Source organism: Sinocyclocheilus grahami, unplaced genomic scaffold (genome assembly GCF_001515645.1).
Source record: "Sinocyclocheilus grahami isolate Dianchi unplaced genomic scaffold, SAMN03320097.WGS_v1.1 scaffold584.1, whole genome shotgun sequence".
Taxonomy (NCBI): Eukaryota; Metazoa; Chordata; class Actinopteri; order Cypriniformes; family Cyprinidae; genus Sinocyclocheilus; species Sinocyclocheilus grahami.
In genome coordinates this window covers 787,099-803,473 of record NW_015505763.1, presented here as the reverse complement: position 1 = coordinate 803,473, position 16,375 = coordinate 787,099, and the positions used below count along the sequence as shown (strand labels likewise).

The 16,375-nt window shown below is 35.1% G+C and overlaps 1 protein-coding gene across 1 annotated transcript; it reads left to right on the top strand.

Moving 5' to 3' along the window:
- The first annotated feature begins 10,554 nt into the window (after positions 1-10,554).
- On the top strand, positions 10,555-15,833 carry LOC107556931 (aquaporin-3-like). The gene is made up of 6 exons (XM_016240194.1): positions 10,555-10,744; positions 13,186-13,312; positions 13,966-14,103; positions 14,267-14,385; positions 14,628-14,845; positions 14,939-15,833. Exons 1-6 carry the CDS (start codon positions 10,637-10,639, stop codon positions 15,126-15,128), a joined length of 900 nt encoding a protein of 299 aa, XP_016095680.1. The 5' UTR covers positions 10,555-10,636; the 3' UTR covers positions 15,129-15,833.
- The last annotated feature ends 542 nt before the right edge of the window (positions 15,834-16,375 follow it).

Genomic DNA, 16,375 nt, shown 5'->3' with positions numbered 1-16,375 from the left:
CCTAAAACGGCTCGTTCTAACACGCCCCCACATATCTAGGTCACTATGTGGAAATATTTGCATAATGCCGCCCAAATGTTCACGCAAAGAAAGAAGGCGTGGTTTCAGTAACCACAGTTAGTATTGAAGCAGCCATGTCAGGGAGATACTGTGTGTTTCTAGGCGAAAGCAAAAGCAGTTTATTTGGCCTTCCGAAAGTAGATGCATTTAGGAATCTTTAAGATTACTTACAACAGAACAGCAATGCATTTTATGGACGACCGTTTCATGAACCTAGGAGAGGAGGTAATTCTGACTTTGCTATGACAATCTGCGCTTCTGAATCAGTTACTGTTTTGTTATTAGTTTAAGTATTTGCTATTGACTGTTCAAATGCGGAGTTTTGCGCATGGTGTGTGTGTGTGTGTGCAGAGAGAGAGAGAGAGAGAGAGAGAGGGAGAGGGAGGGGGAGAGGGGGGAACTCACATCACAGTGGAGGCAGCTGTCTTAACCGTGGCTTGTGTACTGCAAACACATATTCATCACTGTGTCTGTCAGGCGACTCTGTTCCCCTTTCGGGCTCTGTCTTTACATTTATTTTGAAAGATGAAGCTAGCGATTATGGTAAGGGCTGTTACATTTCCGACGAGTGCTTGCAGTGTTCGGCCAATTACAATGCACTGGGTCAGCTGGCCAATCAGAGCAGACTGTGCTTGTCGGAAGGAGGGACTTTGTAGAAAACGAAGCGTTTGAGAGAGGCGGGGAATAGAGGACCTACAATAATGTACAGTATTTGAAAAATAATGTGTTTTTTGAACATTAAAGCATGTCAACATATTCTGTTACACCAAATACACAAAATAATGATCTTTAAAAAAGCATCATATGACCCCTTTAAGACATTTTTCTTAAGCATCAAATCAGGATATTAGAATGATTTCTGAAGGATCATGTTACACTCAAGACTGGAGTAATGGCTGCTGAAAATGCAGCTTTGCCACCACAAGAATAAATTACTTTTTTTTTTAAACAATCAAATAGAAAACAATTATTTTACATTGTAAAAAATTTTCACATAATACTGTTTTACTGTATTTTTGCTCAAATAAATGCCATGCTGGTGAGCATAAGACTTCATTAAAAACTTTTAAAAATCTTGATTATTTCATATTTTTAACTGCCAGTGAGCGTGTGTATATACAGTATACTACTATAAAATAAATACTGATCAAACGGCCCACAGTTATTGAACAGGGGGAAACGGATTTCAAAATAAAGCAACTGTCATTTTGCTATATCGCTGAGTTGAAGTTGAGCTAGCCATCTAGATATCCTGACAGGTTTTACAACCAAGCAGGGAAAAAACTGTCAGGTTTTACAACAGAGCCCGGAGTAAAGAGTCACTTCAAAAAACATGACAAAACCAGAGCTATCTGGCTTTTCTTTCAAAATCCATTTTAATGATGGTAAAAAACTGACTTAAGAATCCCATCTGTTTGCGTATTCCCACAGCTCCTTCTCTCAGCGGCGTGTGGCCATTCAGAAAAAGATTATTTGCTTAGAGAAACTGATTGTAATTCACTCTGAGCCCTACATGAGTGAAAATGGTGTTTACATTGTGCAGAAGCTGCAGGCTTGTGTGAGAGTTAAAAACTGCAGACCTCTTCAGTGGACCCAAAAAACACTGAGACCCGTACAGATAGTTTACCCTCATTAGACGTTTTACCTCAAGATATAAATAGTAGTTTAAAAAGGTGTAAAATTATGTACACGTCACATCAGTGGCTTAATAAAAGTTGATCTGCTGTATTTTACGTATGTAACCCTATGGGAGCTGACATATTAGTTTGTTTAGATTATTTCCAGCCAGAACTGATAAACCAATAAATATTTGTCTAATGGTTAATAAACACCCAACAATAATAGCCAATATTAAAATCTATTCTTCATAGAAAAATTCAATAATATTAGTATATAAAAGAAAATTAAAACACTAAAATAATACTGTTACATGCAACTCATGATCACTCCAACATTAATTATTAACAGGAAATAAATGATAACCCTATTTTAATAAAAGAAAACCCTCCTAAAAAAAATTTTTTTAAATAAAGATAAAAAATAAGATTAAACAAGATAAGAATAAGATCAAATAATCTGGTTGTCAATTTTTTTATACAATGAACTACACTACATCAGTGGTTACTACCACCAGGAATTCATGTGATCTGTGATATTAGTACATGCACTACATTTTATGTGATTAACCAGAATAGCTCAAATGCAAGAAAAGTGAAGTCAGTTAAGGCAAAAGTTCAGTGTAATTTGTTTGCAGATGCCAAATGGCCACTTTCTTTTTTTTTTTTGCTATGCAACGAAATGCATATATATTTTTAATTGCACATGAAGTGTCCAAATACTTGTGTTTGGGGCATTACAACATGTAATTAGCAGAGAAAGAATAAAAACGGTATTTGTTTAGAGTCATGTTATTACCGTGATGAGCAATTAAACTGCACTGAGCAAGTTCAAATCAAATGATGAATATGTTTCCATGGGAACACTCTTTTAACACTCCTTTCACAGTTCCATGTTGTCTCCCTGCACTCCTCTTCACTACCTCTCACTCTGGCTTTCATGAAATTTGGAAACAAAGAGAATCACTAAGTAGATATAAAAATGAATATGCCCATTCTTTCCAAATGTAGTGCTGTCTGAATTCAGCTCCTATCAATCCCAAACTCAACATATTTCATCTCTTCCAAACTATATCAGTATGAGTACCCTCAGTGTGAGTACCTTTAATATCATATTTGAGCCCTTTTGTGATCTTTATGAATGAACTGCATATCTAGAGAATAAAAAGTTTACTCACAAACAAATACAGACCCAAACAAACTCTGACTGGCAACCTGTCTGTAAACTGCAATGAATTGTGGTTAGTCAGTAAATTGGTTTTGGCTGAAGCAGTTTGTGTTCAGAGCTACGGGAACATAATTAGCCTGGCAAGAACAAGAGATAGATTACATTTGTGTGTAAGAGAGAGAAAGTTGACCAAAGGTGCACAACATCCCATTTGATAGCAGTGGTTCCTCTGTTCCTCTGTTGCTACAAAAGACAGATAAACAATTTTGACAGCAAAGCTTCGTGTTTGTATCACAGGATAATCATGTACTTGGATGCCTATTTGCCTGCTGTCAGGGACTTTGATACTTTCAAAATGTTCAATTTTTTTTATAAGCACTGCAATGCATCAGATCAGGGTTGCACCAAAACACTGCAGAAGAAAACTGAGAGAACATGAAGCAGAAGAAAGAACAATATCCAATGCCAATTAGGATCAGAATAATGACATTTTCTGAAAGATATGAAATAGTGCAGAATCTTAAGATTTTTTTCCCCGTTTAAAAAAAAATTCAAATTTTACCCTAACTAAAAAATTAATTATATTTATAATAAATTTAAAATAAATAAGAAAATACAATTCCAATTTTAATCCTGTATGTAACTAAACATGCATAAAATGTATAATATAAATATTAAAAAATGAAAATAAAATTTCCCATATTTAACTAAAACAATTGTATACATTTAAAACATGAGAATAAATAAATAATTTACCCCATATTTATTAACTAAAAAAATAAATAATACATTTAAAATAACAATAAATACACTTTCATATTTATTAATAAGTAAGATATTTATAATATAAATATTTAAATAATAATAATACATTTAAAATAAATAAGAATAAAACACCAATATTGACCCCCATATTTACTAACTAAAAACTAAAATATTTATAATACATTTAAAATAATTATATTATGAATATTTTATTATTTTCAAAAAAATAATAATAATAATAATAAATTTAAAAACAAATATGGCTTTTTTAAATTCTGGCACTGGTGTGTTGTTCAGACTTCACAGTTGAATAAAAAGAGCGTTTAAATACACATGCATGTTTATGTATGTACTGATTTGTGAACGCTTGGGTTTATTTGATCACAGCATATTCTCCAGTTTAGGTGGGACCTTACACCCCTGCCGTTTCCGAGTAAATCTGAATTCAACATTTGGCAAAATCCAACCTTTTCAATTCCTAAAGAAGTCTTAAGCTTTGTAGATCTCCAGCCAAGCATGTACCGGCAGTACAGAGAGCAGCTCTGTAAAGGTAAACCAGCAAGATACCTCACACACCCCATCAATGAGCTTTCCTACCCATACAATAATTTCCATTTAGCAAACTTCCTTCAAGGTATCCTGAGGGGTAGAATGCATTACCTCGCTTATACTGTGCAACACCTGATCAGAAGTCAGAGTCAATCCAGAGTCCTGCAAAATTCATCTGCTCAGACAATGAGTGGGCCTGAAAATCGGTGTGCTGCATCACAAAAAAGCTTGCTTCTTGATCTTGGTGCTTTTTTGTGTGTTGACAGCTTGAAGTTAACATCAGAGCTGGAGTCAGTCTCTTTGATATATAAATATACAAATTGAGAATCTGTTTAGGTGTTTCTCATGAAAAGATGATACATTATTGAATCTTTTGTTCTGCTCTCAGAAGCATAAGAGTCATTTTGCCCCTTTGAAATACTGAAAGTGGGTCATATGTTAGGATGAACATCTGTTTACACTCAGCCACGTAAATGTGCAAAATTGTATCCATTGAGGAGCCACTAAGTCAAAAACATATTTTAGCAATATACTTTCTTCCAAGACAAGAAAATAAACACCTATGCATTACCTTCTTAATAGCAATAGGAAACTATACTAATCTCACATAGATATCTTCTGCATTAAACATACATTCTCAGATGTTCAAGCAAATATTCTGGCCTAAAAGATACTATTCAAATGTCCAACTACCTCTAGTACCATCAGTAAATGCTGTTTTGGATGCTGGTTTTGCTGAGGTTCCACCCAGGCTTCCTAACTATAAAGAGCTTTGCATTGCATTGAATTTATACTTGTTTATAAAGGGCTTTTCACCATCAGGTTAATTAACCGGGATGTAATCTGTTTGCATCTTATCAAGTTGAACGGACGCAGGGGAAAAAAACACCTCTCTCTGACATTACGGCAACAATCGATGATATGAGGACGATATGTCAACATGGATCCAGGTACACAGGCTTGCTCATCTGCTCCAGAGTTACAGACACCAGACACACTCATTCACAAGCATACTAAGCAGGGATGCTAGAGTCCCTACAAGCATCCTTAATGATCAACTTTATAGTGCGATTTATTTCTTTTTTACTAAGGTATGCAGATGCTAATAAGCTCCAGCTGAGACCTTATGTCAAAGTAAATTCTACAGGGCCATATGTACAAATATATTTAAGATTTAGAAAAATACTTGTGATATACAATTTGTGCCATTTAAATTTTAATGCATCAGTTTTAGTGCAAATAAAATGTATTTAGACGTCAAAAAGCTTATGGTTTGCGTAAGTCTCAACTTTCATTAACTCCACAGAAGATCAATTCTAGAGGATTCAATAAACCATCGACTCATAGCTGACAAAATGTTCAATACATCCACAGTGACATACTTTAACAAGTATATTTTGAGGCTTTTCAGTCAATTGGTAGAATCAGTCAACAAAACCAGATTAATTTTTAAACACTGTCTGAATCATTTCGCGTATTTTTCGAATCAACAACTCACTTGCGAGCCGACTCACTGAACTAAGAACCGACTTATATATTAGGAAATATTTTTATTTAAAACAAAAAATATATAGAAACAAAAAATGCTAATAAAATAGAAAAGTTAAATAAGACATGATTGCAAATCGCTTTAAAATCTTTATATTCTTACACAGAGACTACTGTTTAGGGGGGTGGTGGTTTTGTATGATAGTGACCCTGTAGCTCACTTTTAATTAGCGATAATAATGGTCTTACAACTCCCCCTGCATGTGCACAACAATGTTCAGTCTGCCCTACAGAGCATTTGTTGTCAGAGGAACTATAAATAAAAATTATTTCTGTAAATTTCTCACAGTCCGTTTCCTAAGTCCCTTTAGAATATGCAGGCAGTGCTCCTTATTTAAAAAAAAATGCTTCTTTTTTTGATAAAAACATAAGTGCAGAAGAAACCCTTAGGCCAAAACCACTGTTAGTAGGGTTTTTTTATGTTTTGGAAGGTTTAAAACACGTTTGTGTTTAACATCATCCTCGGAATAGATAATGCGAAGGGTTTCAATGTATTCAAAGCCAACAGTGATGAATCTGACTGCAAGGATAGGTAGTATCATAATATGTTTTTTTACAAAGGAAAAACTTAATTAACAGACTCACTGCCATCAAAGCAGAACGACATAGATATAAAATGCAACAGCCCTATTCTATCCACACATCTATTCATTCAAAGTGTACGCTTTTCATTTTTAATATTTAATCAAAACAGACAAAAACACTTGAGAGTCTTTGTGTCTGTAAGCCTGTGCCTATAAGACAGCAAAAGAGGCCTATACAACATATCCTGGCTGACTGTTTAAACACTGTTTGCTTTATTTTGTACCCATTCTCCATAACTGTCTGTAACAAAGTGAAAGTAACAAAGTCTGTAATAAAGTGAAGAAAATGCTGAAGAAATTACAGATACAGAGACAGAGTCATGTAGGTGTGAACAAACATTCTCAATGTATCCCGCCACTAGTCGTGCCTTTTCCCAGTTCTTTTCTAAGACACTTAACATTATGATCCCATACTTTCCAAAAAGCCTGCCGTTTAAATGTTACCTCAAATACCACTTCATATTGTCTCTAATCCTCTATAGTTAAAAAAGCGCTGTCAAAATGTTATTGACATTCAGTCAGTCGGGTTGTTCTTTCAGAGCCTAGTGCAGTACTTATCAAAGGCCTCAGTATGGATGGTTTCATGGGCTGAATTAATTCCCGAGCATGTCCCGAGGGGGGGAGATGAGGTATAATCGCTGTAATCTTTGAACTATAACAGATCTCAGAGCTAATTTGCCGCACTTCAGTTCTCTAATGCAATATATACCTGGAAGTTTTACCTTGCGTTTTGTGCCATAACATAATTACACATTAAAGGAATCGTGAATGAGGATGAGTAAATGATTTTTGGGTGAACTCTTTCTATAAGACTGTGAGTCCCAACCCTGTTCCTGGAGCCACCAAATTTTGCATGTCTCTTTAATTAAACACAACTGATTCAGCTCATCAGCTCATTAGCAGATGCTCCTGAAATGTGTGCGTCATAGCAGAAAGATCCAAAATGTTCTCTTGGCGGGCCTCCAGGAACAGGGTTGCAATGTGTTCTTTATTTGAATGTTTGTTAACACAATCAAAATACTTGGATGCAAGTCAACAGGAAGGAGGTCACAGAGAGCACAGACTACAAACTATAAAGCTAAATTAAGAGCATTAATGCATTAAAAGATTATTGTATTTCTTGAGTGGAACACTGTGGTTCTGTATTCAGTTAAAGCTCGCTAAAAAGTGCACTGATATTTTAAGCACATCCTTTTGCTCAAGGTGTCTAATCTTAGCCAGATACATAAAAGGAAGGTCTAGGTCTCTAATGTCAGACAGCTATTAGATTGTAGCAGAACATAGCTGACACAACGAACAGTTCATACTTTAAGGACCGGAGTTCGGCAGGCATTTAAATAAACCCACCATTAGTTTCATACAGTGATGAGAAAGTCATTATGTTGTAAAAAGAGACCAGCAGAAAGAAGGGCAAACAATTAAAGAAAGTGTCAAATACTATGTGAGATACAGTATATTGATTGACAAGCGATTCTTTTACTGGAAAACACTGGGAGTTCAAGTACGTCCTTAACAATGGATATTCTGTATATTCCAAAGCATATCTTCAGTATTTTGCTGCTAAACCAAAATACTTAAATCGTACCCCACCAGTCTTAAGATTTCATACACAGTCCCCTTTAAAAAGGCCTTTGTAGCAGCAACTTGGAATAAAAGGGTATCATAATGTGCAAAACATTGCAATTTCCCAAGACACAACATACTTTTTTATATATAAAGCAATGACACAGGCCATCCCTGGAAGCAAACACCCTTATTAATAATAATCCTAACATTAAATATGAAATATAAAACCAACACAACTCATTTATTATGACTAAATGCATCATATTACATACATAATACACAATTATTATATTATTATATAAAAAAATAACCAAAAGGTTTTTGCTAAAAAAAGAAATAGGAAAATATATTAAATGTTAATATGTGAGTGATAATGTACAGCCAGCAGTCATTAGTAAAATCAACATCAGCAGGGTGATCTTTTACTGGGCTTCTTATTATTTTAATAACATGTGGCCATGTAATGTTCAAATAATAATAATAATAATAAGCTAAAAATAATAATCCCATGTGATGCTACACAAACACTCTCCAGGCAACCAAGAATTGTAATATGACTCCAAATGTACAAAAAAAAAAAATCGCATCAGCAACAAAACTAAACTTAATATTATCAAACAAGCACCCAAAACATTTGAACTAAATTCAGTAATCGAGGGAAGTATAGTGACAAGGACCAGTGGAGGCCATATTTGAGTGGAAACAGTAAACATTCAAGCATACCAAAAACCACAGAGCTCAATGATGTCGAAAGACAGTAATAAAACATATCACTTAACTTCTCCGGACGGGGATGGGACGCATATGGATGAGTGAACTATTCCAATATTAAACAAGAAGGGCTGGCCTTCATCATGAGACATGGTGAGTATTGATGTGAAAATAAAATATATTTACTAGAATAGCGGGATTACCATGTAAACAACAGGTGAAAGTGTTGAAGCTGCTTGCTATCCATATTGGTCGCAGCTTATTAATTAAAAGAGGACTAAAAACTGCTCTGACGAGCATTGTAAAAGTATTGGTTAATGTCATGAATCAGCTGATTGCTTAGCTTCATGTGACTGTACTAACGCAAAACACACATATGACATATACACTGACACTGTTTTAAAATAAAATTTTCAGCAGCCATTACTCCAGTCTTCAGGGTCACATGATGACCTGTGCTGATTTGGTGCAGTTCTTATTATTATCCGTGTTGAAAACATTTGTATTGCTTAATATTTTTGTGGAAATCCTGAAACATTATTTTCAGGATTCTTTGATGAACAAAAAGTCCAAAAGAACAGCATTTATTTGTAATAAAAATCTTTTGTAACATTACAAATGTTTAATGCATCCTTGACTAATAAAAGTATTAATTTCTTTTGTCTAACTTTTGAATGGTCATGCATGTATATATACACATATAACAAATATGTAAAAAAAAAATTGTTTAATTAATTTCATTTAAAAAATCTTTCTCATTACTGTAATATCATTACAAAAAAAAAACTTTTTTTTCTCTATTATTTTTTATGTTTTCAATTATTTTAATTATTTCACCCTTTGCTGAGTTGGGACAAAAACCGATGAAGATGAAACTCAAGAACAGCAACAGTTCTTCATATCCTCTCCATGTCAACTTGTCAAGGTAAAACATCTACTATGCTATAAAGAAATGTTTGCGTTTTATAAGTTGCATGTAAAAAAAAAAAAAGGTTAGAATGCACAGCTATTTTTGAGAGGCTGTCAATGGAGAAAGGAGATGTTTGCCCACAGAACGGCATAATTATGACGTCTACCAGCAGGAGTTACTAGCCAAACCTTAACACCTTGCAAGTATTAGTATTATCTGTAATGAGACATATTGGCCTTCCTAGAATACCACAGTACGAGACTTGAGCTTTGGGGCTTGTTACAAGCCACTCGATTCACCCTACTTTCTGAAAGATACTGTATAACTCAGAATAAGTAGTGGGTAGAAACACAATAAATAGTGGGTTAAAATACCATAGGGAAAGATATTAAGAGCTTGTGCTTTGGCAAACATTCACAATGTCATAATGCTGGAGTGTATGAGACTGGTGCCACAAGTCATTGTTTCTAGGAGGGAAAAAAAGTGTATTATTTAACTTTATTACGAAAATAGACATTGACAAAAATTTCAGACATTGCAGGCTTGTGACCATCATGTGGTGCAAATACTTTCCAGAATAAAAAACATCTGCCCTGTGTTTCAAACACTTGCCAAACTTCACCGCTGGTTAAATACCCATACATTTCCACAAACCTAAATATTCATTTTAAAAAAATGTAAGGTAACTCTAACCACTCTCGTCATAGATTCCATGTTCCAGTCACGGCCTGTGAGGCTGCAATCCACACAGTGAGGAAAAAGTACTAGAGCAAACAATACAGATTTTTGTGCACCAAACCCTAGAGGGCTCTTCAGAATGAGATTTAAGAAACACTAATGTATTTGAAGTAGAAGAGCCACTTCTATCCCAGTCCTCACACATACATAACAAAGAAGTCGGGCATGAAAAAAGAACAAGAAAAGTTGTGTGTATGTACAATGGAAAGAGGCAAGGATGGAGGGAGGGAAAAAGTTGTAGGAATGCTGTTTTTGTTTTTTTATTGACTGAGGGCGGGACATTCAGAAGCACATATAGGGCCCGAACTCAGCAGGAAAAGTTGTACTGGAACACTTTCCTAGTAGTGGCAGTTTGCCCTTCATCATCATCATCAAATTAAAACACCCTTTAATCATCATCTTTAAACTATCCTAAGATATTATGGGAAGACAGAAGGTGATTCTGGAAAAGATGGCTCGGATCTTTCATGTTCGGAACATGCTGATACGACAGGCACTGGCAGAATGCCTGGGCACTCTCATTCTAGTGGTGAGAAAATTCTGTTGTTTTTGTCATCGATGAGTTCGTGATGAGACCACCTGATTTCAGCTATGATGAAAATGCCATGCAGCCAGATTTAATGTCCTTATTGTAAATCAGTTTATTCATTTTGAGGGGAATGTTTGTGAACAATTCAGAGGAGTAGTGTTTAAAAATGTCTGACTTGCAGCTGTTGTGGTTAATTACATTTTCTATAATTATCTTTTCAAAACTTCAAAATGTACAATAGGCTATTCCATGTTTTAAAAAATCTGAAATGTCAGTTGTTAATTAGTTTGTTAAAAAACATTGTACTTAGCTTGATACATGGATGATAAATCACTAATGATGCAAAGATTGATTTACTGTCTATGGAGAATGTGGAAAAGATGCATGCATACAAGTTATCAAACATAATCTAGATGCTTTCATCTGCTGAAAAGGTTGAAATTTCCATTCAGCTATACCTGAGGGGAGCTTTTATCCTCATTTTGCAAATGATTAACTGAGGGAGGTTTTTGAGTTCTTTTTACCCACTCTTATGAAAATTATATTTTTATACATTATACTTTCACTACATTTATACTTTCATAATTTTCCTACTTTTAATAAGAACATGTTTTTTTTCTCAGCTTTTGCCAATAACGGTTATTAAAGCATGGAATTGTATGAATGTTCAAAGCTAAAATAAGTTTTAATTTTGTAACTACATTTGTAGCAAAATGTCTTCAATGCAGAACAGACTGTGAGATGATATAATTGGAGTTGAATCTGAGTTGAGTTGTGCTGATAGCCAATTAGCTGCTTTACTCAAGTTTCAGACACTGTAGAGTGGGCCAGTTCATATTTTAGCCATATTCTTCAGTGAAATGAAGACACTGGAACTGTGTTCATGAAACTAAGATATTTTACCACTGAAACTGCTTTCAGCAAACAGGCTCTAAACAATAAGAAGCCAGTAAATTATAATGTAATATTAATAGGTCAACCAAGTTGGTCACAACACATTGTCAGTCATCTGGTCAAAAAATAATAATAATAACAACATTTTATTCTTCTCCTCTCTAATTGAGCCACTGAACACAAACAATAACTAGAGACAGAAAATAATATTGTTTTGTTAGTATCAGACACCTCCGATTATAGCTGTTAATATGTTGCTCCTCTGCTAAACCTCAAAAGAAAAGTTCTTGCTTCTGAGACTAATTTTCACTTCAGCAGAACAATACAAACATAACTAGAGTTGCCTTGAAATTAATTAAGTATTGTCATCTCCTGGTGTTCTGAGTTGAGTTGTGCTGATAGCCAATTAGCTGCTTTACTCAAGTTTCAGACACTGTAGAGTGGGCCAGTTCATATTTTAGCCATATTCTTCAGTGAAATGAAGACACTGGAACTGTGTTCATGAAACTAAGATATTTTACCACTGAAACTGCTTTCAGCAAACAGGCTCTAAACAATAAGAAGCCAGTAAATTATAATGTAATATTAATAGGTCAACCAAGTTGGTCACAACACATTGTCAGTCATCTGGTCAAAAAATAATAATAATAACAACATTTTATTCTTCTCCTCTCTAATTGAGCCACTGAACACAAACAATAACTAGAGACAGAAAATAATATTGTTTTGTTAGTATCAGACACCTCCGATTATAGCTGTTAATTTGTTGCTCCTCTGCTAAACCTCAAAAGAAAAGTTCTTGCTTCTGAGACTAATTTTCACTTCAGCAGATCAATACAAACATAACTAGAGTTGCCTTGAAATTAATTAAGTATTCCATGTCATCTCCTAGTGAACACATTTCTATTGGTGTACTTTGTATTCTGACATTTTAAAAAGACTAAAGTAGCTTATACAATGCAGTTAGCAGGTAAGCACAAACAACAGGCACTGGGCACAACAGGGTCTATAATTCAGAATCCAAGACAGCCATTTCCGGAATAAATTTGACACACCATAGAGGGATTACAGGTTAAACCATATCTCATCATCTGTTTTCAATGGAAACTAAGACCCAAGATCAGCAATATCTGGAGAAAAATAGAGCTCCCCCAATGCCCATCTGTTGTTTTCTGATGGTACTGTGCGGTCTTCGAACCCCCCATCCAGAGGCTGATCATGCGGCTCAATAATGGCTGGCAAACACAGACAGGCTAGAAGGCATCGCACAATGAGAGAGAGAGCAAGTACACACACACACAGTCATACACACACCATCTATCAAATCCACATGGTGCCCATAATGTTTCACATTCTTCAAATGCAGTCCTCAAACAAAAACAAAAACAGGTACATGAAGCCTCTGAGAATCATAACACGTCAAACTAAAACCTGCAATCATTCAGTGAGATTTATTATCTGAAAATGTCACTTATTTAATCTAGAGCTAGTCTCAGAGTTAAGCAATTGGTTAATTGGAATTCTATTCTTAATTTCTCCATTTATAGATGTTTGGATGTGGTGCTGTCGCCCAGTTGATTCTAAGTGGAGGCTCTCATGGAATGTTTCTGACGGTGAATTTCGCTTTTGGTTTCGCTGCTACATTGGGAATCCTAGTTTGTGGGCAAGTCTCAGGTAACGTTGTTCATAAGCTTCTTAAAAATGTTTTTTCTTTTCCTTGGAGAACACAGGAAATTTCTAATTTCAGATGTGGCATTTCACTTCAGTGAGTCACATACAGATCAGAACCAGATATTAAAATGTGAAGGCCTTTGCCCAAACATTCACCAAATGGATTTAAACTGGTTAAATGACACTACATTCTTTCCTACTTTTAGAACATTTTATTTTCAGATATTATTGGCTGGAATCAAGGGTTGCCTCATGGTTAAAGTTCACTCAATGGATGTACTGTACCTGGAGGCTTCGGTTCCATTTTTGATGAAAAACCAAAACAATATCAGACAATATCAAATGGCAGTTTTGACATTAACATTTAAAATCGAGAAATGCTGCAAATAAATAAGTGTTTGGGCTGTAAGTGAAGTCTTGGACGAGAAGGAAGTGACAGACAGTTCCCAGACATAGATTAAGCCTAACCTAAAAAGGTTATGAAAAAGTTTAAGTTAAAAAAATTTAAATTTAATCCTGGTTTAGGCATAATCAGCACGAGCCAAACCAGCCACAAAAATTTAAATTGCTTGTTTATGGTATATACTTCCATTTTATTGTGTTCTGTGAAGATCTCATTTCAAACTTATTGAGAAATACACGTTTGTGTTTCACAGGAGGCCACATAAACCCTACTGTAACCTTTTCCCTTTGCTTGTTGGGGAGAGAGCCCTGGAGGAAATTTCCCGTGTACTTCCTTGCCCAGACTCTAGGGGCTTTTCTTGGCTCAGGAATAATATTTGGCATGTATATTGGTGAGTTTTAGGATTTCATTTTTGTTGTCAATAATCCACATTTTTCTCAGTCCACATCCTGGGTCAGTCTGTTGCAGCCAAAAATGAAACTACTCTGTTTATGAGGATTGTGGTTGTGAACTGAAAGCTTTTGATGATCTAAAAGAGATTTGATGTTTTGCAGATGCAATTTGGGACTATGGACAAGGTTCTCTAGTCGTTGTAGGGGACAATGCAACGGCTGGAATCTTTGCTACATACCCTTCTAAACACCTTACTTTGCTCAATGGCTTCTTTGATCAGGTAAGACAAGAAAATCAGCATTCATTGAAGATATTTTTAAGAATGTCTCAGTGTTTTTTGTGCATATTATAAGTGTTGTTTTGGACCCTGTTGACTTTAATTGTTATGGACAAACACAGCTGAAACATCTTCAGAATATCATCTTTTGTGTTGCACAGAAAAACAAACGTTTTATAACAATATAAGGGTGAGTAAATGATAACAAAATTTTCATTGTGTGAACTAACCAATATTTTTCACAGATGATTGGCACGGCAGCTCTCATAGTTTGTATCCTTGCCATTGTTGACCCTTACAATAATCCCATCCCACAAGGACTGGAGGCCTTCACTGTGGGCTTTGTAGTTCTAGTGATTGGTCAGTCCATGGGTTTTAACTCAGGTTATGCTGTAAACCCAGCCAGAGACTTGGGACCTCGGATCTTCACCGCACTTGCTGGATGGGGCTCAGAGGTGTTCTCGTAAGTCACATTTGATTTACTGTATACATTTTTTCCCAGCCATTTTACTGTTGATATCATCTCTACCATCAATTTGTGTTCCATTGACCACAGAGCAAACTCTTACTGGTCCTTTGTGCCCATCTTTGCTCCATTCATTGGTGCCATGTTGGGTGTGATGGTGTATCAGCTGATGGTGGGATACCATGTGGAAGGAGAAGCAAGAGATAAAAGGGAAGCAGAGGAAAGAGAAGAGAAGGAAAGACTCAAACTCTCTGCTGTTTCTAAGAAGGAGACAGCGTAAGTCTGGGACCAAATGGAGTTGATTTTTCCACAGTTCCGTTCAGCTTTTAAATTTAAATTTAGCTCTCATGACAATATAGTAGCAATATTGTGTATCTTGTACCCACATTAAATCATAACTTTTGACAGTCACCGGATGGCTGTTCCCTTGACATCATGATTAGACACAAAGTAATTAGTTGTATTTTTTTGTACTGTGTGTGTGCAATTAGATGATGTCCAAACAATTTAATTGATATATCAATGTGCATTTCACTCTAATTATCCTGACCAGGACCTCTGTTTTATACATAAACTTACTAGTTATCCATTTCAATTTATTCCAAAAATGCCCAATCATAGCCAAATGAATTCATCCAATCTGCTAACAAGTGAGTTGTTGTCACCCGTTAATTTATCTCTAATGCTTTTATCTGCATAATGAATAATTATGAAAAAGGGATATGATTTATGAAAACCTTCACCCTTATGAATACTAAATCAAAGTCATAAAAGTACCTGTTTTACTAATATTCCAGCATTATAAGTGAATAATAATGAGTGCTGTAATTATGCAGTGAGAAATCCAATGTTGCTTTTTGCCTTTTTGGGAACGTATTTGTTTTGCAAGTATATGTTATGATATATTATGTGCCTGTTTCTATTCTGGGAAAATGACTGAGTATGCATATAATATATTGTTTTCATTTATATTATGCTCGTCAAAAATAAACTGCATTTTTGGTAAGGCATTAGGATTCTGATGGATCTGTATATTTGTAGTATTTATATATATGAGAAACATCAAGCACAAAATTAATTTATGAAATGATCTGGTCATTTAACTGCAAGGAATGCCTTTGTTGTCCATTCATGTAATTGCTTAGTATTAACAGGGTTTCTAAAGGAGAATCAATGTTCCTTTGCTGTTAAATAACTTTGCAGATTAATGCAAGTATAGATGTATACAAATTTATCTGTGCAAAGTTTGCAGTCACATTTTAGGGCAAGCCAAGAAGCGTCTGTCCACAAATAGGCGTATACCAAACCTCTGTTCTGTTTTCTGCAGTAAAAACTGAGTGGGCAGGTTAAAGTGAATTGTTACTGGCATTACAGTGCATAAAACTCTGCACTTTCAAATGGGTTAAATTCAAATTTCACTTATTGGAGAAAGAAGAGAAATATGTAATTTCTTGATGTACACTGAATGAAATATTTTTTAAGCCTGCAGAGGAGTGTATCTGCTGTATCACTAAATTATATTTACCT